Here is a 10,089-nt window from a genome sequence, read left to right on the forward strand (position 1 = left end):
GTGTGTGGGGGGGGGGGGGGGGGGGATGCTTGGGCACCTGAGGGGACCAGAGACCAGGAAGAGTTGGGTAGTATAACTAGAATTCTGCATTCTGTGCCCCTCTTCCACTAGCACACCTGAACCACTGTCTTCAAGTTCCAGAACAAGCAATTTTCCAGAAACTGAAGTACAGCCCAGGCAGCAAATGACTCTAGGTAGGGGAAACTTTCTCTCAGCAGGTTATTTGCACATCTGTAAGGTAGAGGAAGACAGGGCTGAGGAAATCCCAGGCCCAGTTGACCTCCTACTTCCCAGGCCAATCAGATTTTTATCCTAACCCTTCTCCTTCCTCCTCTAGGTCAACCCCAACTCACAGCACCCCATAGGGTCGCCCTTCGGTTGAGAGCACAATTTTGATGTGAACCAAATTAGTGAACCTGCCCCAGGGAGGACAAAGCTGAAAACTGATTCGTGTTTGATTTCTGGTCCGTGGCCCCAGGCAGAATGCCAACCTCTCCCCACCCCAACACTCCAAAAAGAACTGAAGAGGGCTGAAGGCTTTGGAGGGAAAGGTTGGACAAAGGGATACACGAACAGCATGACAGCCATCCCACCCCACCCACTCTGGCCTCAGCACTCTTTCAATGCCTCCATTCTGCACGTCCTTCGCAAGTCAGAGAAACCGAATCAGCTGTGTTCTCCAAATCATTTATTTCTCCCGGTGGTGGGGCTCGCAGGGGGAGAACCGGCACAGAACACTGCGGGAGTCTGGGCCCCGGAGCTCCGGGGCACGCGAGGGGCACTGGAAGCGAATCCAGGACGGCAGCGCCCTCAGGCGAAGGTGGAGCCATTCCAGCCCACATTGGCCGCATTCATGTCGTAGTAGTTGATGTAGATCCTGCAGGGGGTGGGAACCAGGCTCAGCCCGCTGCGCCACCTCCGGGAGCAGAACCGGGGCTACCCGCACAGCGCACCCCTTGCCCATCCGCGCCCCCATGCACCTGTCGGGGCTGATGCGCAGACGCTCGGCCAGCAGGCCGCACAGCAGCTTGCTGTAGGAGCGGTTCTGCGTGCCACCAATCTTGCCGATGCTGTGCAGGCTACAGAGCGCGCAGGGTTCGTTCGAGCCGCCAAAGGCCATAAGCTGGTCCGGAACCACGTGCACTGCGATGTACTGAGCGGGGAGAGACTCGGTCAGTCTGCCGAAGCGATCACGCCGGACCTCAGGTGTCCACTTCGGGCTCCATCATCATCATCCCGTCCGCTCCCCACTCCCCAGCCCGGGTCCACCCCGTCCGGCGGGTACACCCTCAACTCGTACCCTCCCGACAAACCTGAGCCGGTTTGCCCGTGGCCTGCGCCAGCTGCTGGGTGAGCTCTGAGAGGAGCCCATCCGGCACAGAGGCACGCGGCACGTTGGTGTTCACGACGAACATCGGCATGATGGCGGAGAGACGGTAGGCTGGAGCAGAAGCACAAGACTACACGCGCGCGGCCACTGCCCGGGAACCTGAGCTACGTGACCGCCTCAGCGCCTCCCCTGGTGTGACTGAGACTCCGCCTCCCGTGACGCCACCACCGACTGCAGGCTCCACCCCGGCGAGGCTGAGACTTGGTCCTTATGGGCGACGTAGCCAACGGTTGAAGCTCCGCCCATCCGGCGGGAACCCGAGAGGGTCAAACCGCTCCTCCCGCAATCGCGCTCCAACGCGGTGGCTACAGAGCCCTGCGCACCCTTTCTCTGCAGTTCTTCCTGTGTCTCCATAAATCTGCTTGTTCCTTCCTCTCCGCGTTTCTTAGTCCTTTCACTTATCACTTGACATTAACTCCAAGGTGATGTGCCAGGAATGGGGACGCGGCGGTTAATAGGTCAGATGGTCTCTTGCCCTCCAGGAGCTCGACCAAATAGATGAAGCTCAGCTTATTCCTCCTACCCCCACTGAGCCCTTTGTGTGTCCTGAGTCTCCTGGACCACTGTCCCCAAGGGTTGTAGTCCCGCGCATCGGTTTTGTGTGTGAGATGGGGAGAGAGGCGCCCACCACTGCTGTGAGTAGGAGGAGGCTACCACCACCAAATCACCATCCAGGTATCTTCCCTGCACTCCTGCTCTTCGAGGTGGGTGGGGATGCGAGGAGGCCCCCAGGTGAGCTGCAAGGAACAGAAAGTGAAATCCACACGAGCTCTATAATCAACGATGCTTAGCTCCAGGCCTCAGTGTGCACCCCAAAACTGGACAACCCCCAAATCGCAAGGCTCCCAATCAACTTCACCTCCTCAGAGAAGCCACACCCTAGTCAGATTCAGCTGGGATACCCTGTCAGAAAGCCCCTGGTGGATTTTGTATACCTCTTCCACTAGTGGTAAACTCAGAGAATGCCTGACAGGTGCCTAGCTCACAGGAGACCTTGACTAAGTATGACTGAATAAATGGATGGGTCTATAAAGATAGCCATGACACAGCGGAAATAGTAAAGAATGGCAACTGTGTTGGGACCCTGACCATACGGGTTGGAGGTAGAATGAACCTGCAGACCTTGCCGTAATTGAGCAGAAGGGTCCATTCCTAAGTGACTACCCCTACTCCCACAGTGAGGAGGCCTCCCTGTCAGTTCCATGCTCAAGGACTGACCTCTCTCAGGCCCCAGTTAGGGTGCTTTTCTTTTGGCCAAGTCCTTCGAGTTCTCCAGGAAGGTCCTATCTTTGGTCTCTTAACAGGCATAGTCTGGTTATGATGGCACAGCACACACCAGCCTTGGTGATGGTCATGTTGTACATCAAGGACACAGTGACTGTGAGACCTACATACCACCAGCCAGCCTCCAGTTAGGAGGCCCCATGACCCATTTGTGCAAATAGCCCATAAGTGTTAATTCCTCCAGTTGGGCCCCAGGCCGGTCCCTTCTGGCTCTCACATCTCCAGTCTTACCTGAGCCCAGGGCTCCATGATTACTGATGCACTGATGATGTTCTATGAGATGTCTCCAATGGATTGTACTCCTCTAGCCCCAGCAGCTGACAGCCACCAAGTTGGCATCTCCTGCTGCCTATGTCCAAACCTAAATGTGTGTCTTTTCCTTTCACACCTGATTTCCCACAAGTAAAATGTACCTTCCCCACTGTCTACTTGTTCTCCCTTCAGCCCATCCCAACCACCTCCTAGTCTATGCTACCTGGCACTGCTTTTCTTCTGGACTGCTGTGATACCTCTGAGGTGAACGTTTTCTCTTGGAGGGAGGAGTCTCTCCCACTCCACTCAAGAAGATTTAGCCTCTTGATTTGCATTGCCACGTGAATTGTAAGCAGTGACCTGAGTGACTCCAGGCAGAAGATCAGAGAGCCAGCACCTGGTTGACTCATTCTCTGTGATAGTGGACGTGAGTGACAAGATAGAACCTCACCAGCAAGCACCTGCTGCCCCTGTAGGTGAGCCACTATGCATTTCAGATTGTTACCATAGCATAGGGGTTCCCTTCCTGACCAGGACAGCCTCTGAAACATTTGTCATCTATTTTACCCTCTCTAGCTGCTTTCAGTAACAGTCACCTTCATCTTTCTGGAAGGGCATCTGAGCAGGTGCTACATTACCCAGATCCACCTCTTACTAGCTTGGACACTTGGCTAGCCTTTCTGAGCCTGTTTCTCCGCCTATAATTTGGGGATGACAATAGTGTCCACCCTACAGAGAGGTGTTCTGAGGGCCAACTGATTTAAATAGTATTCTTGGATACTAGAGGTAGTGCTGTCACTGCCCTGGGTGACCTGGTTCCTGCCAGCCTCCCTGACCCTCTCTGGTTGTACACTGTCTTTTCAAGGTCATACTCCTGGCACAAACCGTGGTCCTGAGGTTAGATTTGACCATACTTCCCCTCATTGGACTTTGGCTTATCCTACTGACCTTGATGTGGCCTTAGTGCCTTAGTGCCAAGCCCCCAGAGCCCTTGGTTCAGTCAGAGGACAGCATCTGTCCTATCCCCTAAGACTGTCTCCATAGTTCTATTTGAGTTAATGCTTCATGTTTAGGCAGCAAATCCCATGAAGGTAGGGAACAGACTCTTTTTGGCCATTGCTATATGCTTACTTCCTGACCAATTTCCTTGACAATAAGCAGATGACCCCCAAAGATGCCCAGGTCCTCATTCTGGAACTTGTGAATATGTTATGTTACATGGCAAAAGGTACCTCACATTTGTAATTAGGGTTATGGAAAATTATTATGGAGTATCTAGGTGGGCCCACTCTAATCACATGAGCCCTTAAAAGCAGAGAATTTTCTTTAGCTAGAGTCAGAGAGGTGTGATAGAAGGAAAAGTCAGAGAAACTTAAAATAGGAGAACTACATGTGCTGTTAATGGCTTTGAAGATGAAGGGAGCCAGAGAACTCAGTAGTACAACTGTGAGGAACTGAAATCTGCCGACAACTGAATGAACTTGGAAGTGAATTCTTCTCTAGCTGACCTTCAGACACCTTGACTTCAGCTGTGGAAGGCCTTCAAGAGAAGGCCCATCCATGTCATTCTGGACTTCTGACCCACAGAAACTATGAGATAATAAATGTGTGTTGTTTTAAGCTGCCAAATCTGTGGTGATTTGTTATAAGAGCAATAGAAAAATGACATTCATGGCATCTTGAGAGGCTCAATAATTATCTGCTGGCAATGCACCAGGCGTCAATGACAGACAGGGCTGCTGATTTTCCTTTCCTGCTCACTGACAGCAGCATCCAGGTTCTGTTTCATTAGAACATTTATCACCCCAGGGCTCCTGACAATCAGGTGTGGCCACACAGCATGGCTGTGACCAATGCATGTCTGCGGGAGGTACCTGGAACCTGGACATGACACCTGGAAGTTCAGCGACTATCAGGCTGCCATGAGCTGGAAAAGGACAGGCCAAGGAGTGGAGAGTAGAAACCTAAAGGACCACAGGGGTTGGCTCAGTCTCTTTAGTTACACAAGAAAAATAATCTCTTCTCTGCTTAAGTCACTGTTCATCAGAGTTTCTGTCCTGTGCAGACCCTGTGCAATTCCTGGCTGGCATAGAGGACTTCTTGGGAGCCATGGCTCATGCATGTGAAGGACTTCTGAGCAGAGAAGGGGAGAAAAGAAAATATCAGTTGGATAAAGAGGAAGATGGTCCACTTGAATGCCTAGAAGGTCCTATGCATGGGTAGCCAGCCCTTCAGTGGACCATCTTTGTGGACAGGAGAGACCACCATGATGGAGGGTGGAAAAAGAGTAGGGGGACACCTGGTCTTTCTTAAACTGCCTCTCCCTGACACAAGCTCCTGAGACTTGGCTGGCTGCTCTGTGGCTCTTCACCCTCCAACTGGCACATGCAGCCCCTCTCCACCTACCCGCCCCCAGCAGCCCTTCACCAGGCATTCCACAGCAAGAACCAGCTGGCCTTGAGCCCTAACCATCTGGACTCACTAGTTCCTATGCCTATGTTCAGGGCATTGAATATAGGGAAAGTTGCAACCCTATTCCCCTCCAGCTGTAGTGAAAAAAAAAAAAAAGAAGAAAAAAAACCTGGGCGGTGGTGCTCAGCATCTCTGCTGGTAACTCCAACCCAGTCCTACCTGAAGGCACAGGACTGCAAAGAGGGGTGTCTGCCTGAAGACCATGACAGAATATTCTTCCCCAGCAGTCTGTGAGTACACACTGCAAAGGAAGAGCCTACATTGGCTGAGAATTACTATAGTTTGGATAAGTGTTCCCCAATGACTCTACATTAAAGTTGTGGTCACCAGACTGTAGTCATTGGAAAATGGTGGAATCTTTAGGAAGTAGAGTCTAGTGGAGGGAAGTTAGGTTATTTGGGGTGTGACACTGAAGGTATATTGGGATTCCGACCCCTCATCTTCCCTCTCTCTGCTTCTTGGCTGCATGGGCAGTTTCCTCTGCCACACTCCCACCATCTTGCTATAGGCCCCAAAGTAATGTAGCTAACTAGCTCTGAGCTAAAACTTCTGAAACTATAAGCCAAAATAAATCTTCTTTCCCTATAAATTGTTTATCTCAGGTATTTTGCCAAATGGTGAAAAGCTGACTAACACAGGGGACCAGCATTCACCACTATCCCCACAGGACACTGGGACATGGGTAAAAGCAGGGTGATCCAGGTGGATCTGCTTAAGCTCTCAGAGCCTCAGTTTATTCATCTCAAAAAGGAGTGGTGAGTCCTTTCTCATAGATGTGTGTGAAGAGTAAGTGAAAAGACAGCAAATGTCAATGTCCTGGCATACAGTAGATGCTCAGTAAATGCTCACTGATCACAGTGCTGGTAACCGAATCACCTGGAGTGGGAAATGAACTTACAAGATGGAGACTCTAATGGGCATTGGAGCATAGTGGGAGACATTTTCCTTCCCTGTCCCCACCTACCTTTGCCAGCTCCCAGCAAACCTGAGACCAGGCTGCTTGGGAGCCCCTGATCACAAGGAAGTGACAGGCCACACATCACTAATGAGGGCCATAAGAAAGTCACAGTGACCTGTCCAATGGTGGTGTCCTGGACTGCTTCTCAGAAATCCTTACCTCCTGGGATGTGGAGAGGTGTTGGCTTAAACCTTTGGGTCAGGGATAACCCCTCAGAGAGAGTGGGGACAGTGGTCATTGGAGTGATGTGGAAGAGACTGGTGGAGGTTTGGCTCCCTAGCCTTATAGAATAAATTCTTCAACCTTGCCTTCAGTCTCCCACCCACCCACCTCATCTCCTGCCCCAGTTGAGTTATGGGCTTCCTTCTGGCACCTTCCCTCTATGTACACAAAGCCTTTCCCATCTCTACTCTGCAGCATTTATGGTGTCCATAAAGCCTCCCCAATACCTCCAACCATCATCTCTCAACTTCTGCACACCTGGGCCTCAGGACAGCCTGTGTGTGTGTGTGTGTGTGTGTGTGTTTGTGTGTGTGTGTGCGCGCGCGCATGTGAGCCTATGGTACTGAGTAGGTGAGAAGTTGACATCTGCCTCTGCAATGTGACCCCCTGCTGAGGCCACCAGGTTGGGCACTTGGGCTTCCCCATCAGCATCCTTGTTTCTGGGTGTCTGGTTCTCCCTTACCTTCAATAATTCCCTGCTGCCTGGAGAACAAAGCCCAAGTATGACCTTAGGGCTTGACAACTGTTTGCTGATACTTGGTCTCCATGTCCTTCAGCTTGTGTGGAAACCCTGCTATCCCAACCCATTCTGACCTAACCTTGGAAAGTACTGGACACCCCAGCTCCACCATTAATCCAAAGTGTTACCCTGGACTCCTCTGGTGGCTTCTGGGCCTCCCAAAATAAAATAGGGACCAGGAAACATACAGACTGCAGGTTACAATGCCTATTAGTACTCTGAATCTCAGAACCATTTTGATGTTGAACTCAGGCATCTGCCTGTCCCTAGAGGCAGCCAACAGGGGATCACGTCCAGTGCCCAAGGTCAAGCTTGTCCAAGGTCACCCCGGTCTAATCCTGGCTCTTCTACTTAGTGCATGATTTTGGACAAGCCACTGGACTTTACATGCTTCCATCTCTCATTTGTACAACAGGGATGGTAAAAGTACTAATTTCATAGATTCCCTGTTAGAATTAAAGAAGCCTGAAGCGTTATGAAAAAATAACAGTCCTACAAGACAGCTCCCCAAGAAAAATGGAGGGACAGTGTGGCTCTGGAGAGGGGAGGAGAAACTAGCCAAGCATTAACCTCCCAGTAAATCCTTCCTAATAACAATGGGCCCTGAAGGAAAGGGGTGGATACTGGATGCTGGGCTCTGGACTTTGACCTTCCCCCATAGCAAGTTAGTTCTGAATGGTGGCACAACAAATATCAAAACTCTGGGAAACAATGAATCCCAAAGAAAGAAGAGCAATGGACAAGATCTGAGTACTCATCCCTTGGGATCAGAACTCTTCCTCAGATAACAATGAATTTCAACTTTTTTACAACTGCCTTCCCAACTTGCACAACTAGCCCCTGACTGTCCAAACTGCATGTTGGCAGTCCCCAGTGAAACTATAAAACCCAGACTCCTGTAAGCTGGGGGGGCCATCTCTATACTTAAAAAATGAACCCTCCCATGCTTAATCGATTGATTTCCCTGCAGAATAAAGGAAAGCTTGCTGATCCAAGGTTTCCTTTCCTTCCTGCCTTCCCTGTGGGCCATGAGCTTACAGAGCTTGTAAAGCATTGAGCATGCCCCTGATACATAGAAACCCATAGATGTTCACTCTGAACATTTTGTTGTGAGACTTTTTGCAAGGTGAAGGTCACCACCACTCTCAAAATCCTGGGGAGAGCCTGAAGTAGGGACTGGGGAGGTCTCAGGATGTACTTGGCCCTAAGTGGATGCAAATAAACATGAAGGAATAAATTTAACGATTATACTGAGTAATGGAAAGAGTAACCTGTGCCCTCAAGAAGAAACCAGACACTCAAGCAATTTGAGAGCGGAGAGAATGAGAACAAATGGATGACAGTCATTTGGAAGATGTACAGCCCTAGAACCTCATGAGTACTACCCAGAACCTGGCAGCTAGATGACCACACAACCCTGCTCCCCTGGAGGGAAGAGACTGAGCCCTGGGCCCTGGCTCTGGTCTCAGGCTCTGGTCTCAGGCCCTGGGAAACTGAGACTCCCAAGCTTAGGTAACAGGCAAGCAGGAGAGGGAGAGATTTGGGCCAGTAGTAGGGCTGGGAAGTAGGGAGATGCCACAGTGCATCTGGTATCTGGACAAGTGGGCCAAAGCTGGGAGAATGGCCATGCTCCTTGGAGTGCCTTGGGGGCACCTTCCAGATACAAGGACTAGATTAGATGTTCCTGCTCATACCTGGAAACAGGTTTAACAGAGCCAAGTCAGCTGCCAGCCAGATCCCCTTCCCTTTTCCCATACAATGTCTGACCAGCCTCTCCTCTTCCTCTTAGCACTGCCCCTCCTATCTGCAGTGTCCTGTCCTGAATCCCTGTGTCCTCTCCCCCACTGAGGAGCTCCCCAGGAAATAAGGACTTGGACTGCTTACCCTCTCTTCCTAGAGGGAAGCCAGAGCCAGTTCTGGCCGGGTAGATAGTGAGCATGACATGCTCAGAGGGCTGGGCCCGGGCTGGGGACCAGGACACCAAAGTGTGACCAATGTGGGCCTCCTCCTGTGTGCCACTCGATATGTGCTATGCTCATAGCCTGTGAACCATGGGATCCCAGGGGGTGCTTGTCAGCAGATTCTTTCTCATGAATCTTCCCTGGAGGCCTGCAGTCACAGCAGCCAGGGCAGCCTTTTTGGTGACTGAGGCTAAGCTGGGGAGGCAAGTCAGCAGAGGCAGAAATCAGCAGAGAGAAAGAAGCAGGGTGATCACACAGGAGCTCCTGGGAAGATTGTCACCTTCCAGAAGACTTCACAGTGACCAGACACACAGGGTCTTTGTTTTCATCCTTCATCACAGCTGCTTCTAAATGGCTCTAGCCTTAAAACAGCCCCCTGCTGAGTCTGTGAGTAGGCAGCCAGCTCAGGCTCACCTCCTAGAGATTGCTTTTAACTTCCCTTGATCCAGAGATGTCTCTTTCCCCAAAAACCCACAGACCTATCACTTCTACTTTTTTTTTAATTTAAGTTTAAAAAATTTTTCAGACTGCATTTCGATGCATTGTACACAAATGGCGTACAACTTTTCATTTCTGTGGTAGTACATAAAGTAGATTCACACCATTTATGTAAACATACATATACTTGGTTAATATTGTCTGTCTTATTCTACTACCTTTCTATCACTTCTACTTAATGGCTACTGTTTCCTGCCAAATACCAGTAAAATTCCTCACTATGTAACAGTGGCCAAATGATTTTTTGACTTAGGTACAAAAGTAATTCAATGGAACACAGATGATCTTTTCAACAAGTAGTATTGATACTCCTGGTTATTCATTTAAAAAGAAATTCAACACTTACCTTACCCCATACGCCAAAATTAACTTGAAATTGATCATAAATAAATGTTAAAGTTAAAAGAAAATCTTTGCAATATTGGCATAGGCAAAGATGCCTTTAGACTCAAAAAGCATGAATCATAAAAAAATAATAGACTGAACTTATCAAACTTTTCTGCTCTTAGACTATTTTTTTTCTTAGACACTA

At 50.0% G+C, this 10,089-nt stretch overlaps 1 protein-coding gene across 1 annotated transcript; it reads right to left on the reverse strand.

The window, feature by feature from the left end:
* Window positions 1-671: 671 nt before the first annotated feature.
* Window positions 672-1,540, reverse strand: MIF (macrophage migration inhibitory factor). The gene is made up of 3 exons (XM_079152454.1): window positions 1,314-1,540; window positions 981-1,153; window positions 672-877 (listed from the first exon to the last, which is right to left on the reverse strand). Exons 1-3 carry the CDS (start codon window positions 1,419-1,421, stop codon window positions 811-813), a joined length of 348 nt encoding a protein of 115 aa, XP_079008580.1. The 5' UTR covers window positions 1,422-1,540; the 3' UTR covers window positions 672-810.
* Window positions 1,541-10,089: the final 8,549 nt, after the last annotated feature.

Source organism: Sciurus vulgaris (genome assembly GCF_902686455.1).
Source record: "Sciurus vulgaris genome assembly, chromosome: 8".
NCBI classification, from domain to species: domain Eukaryota; kingdom Metazoa; phylum Chordata; class Mammalia; order Rodentia; family Sciuridae; genus Sciurus; species Sciurus vulgaris.

Excerpts from the sequence above, each read along its gene's own strand:
- MIF (XM_079152454.1), bottom strand. The coding sequence starts at position 1,421 with ATGCCGATGTTCGTCGTGAACACCAACGTGCCGCGTGCCTCTGTGCCG. Across the intron at positions 1,154-1,313 it reads CCACGGGCAAACCGGCTCAG|TACATCGCAGTGCACGTGGT; the intron begins GTTTGTCGGGAG and ends CTCCCCGCTCAG. Across the intron at positions 878-980 it reads CTGCGCATCAGCCCCGACAG|GATCTACATCAACTACTACG; the intron begins GTGCATGGGGGC and ends CACCCCCTGCAG.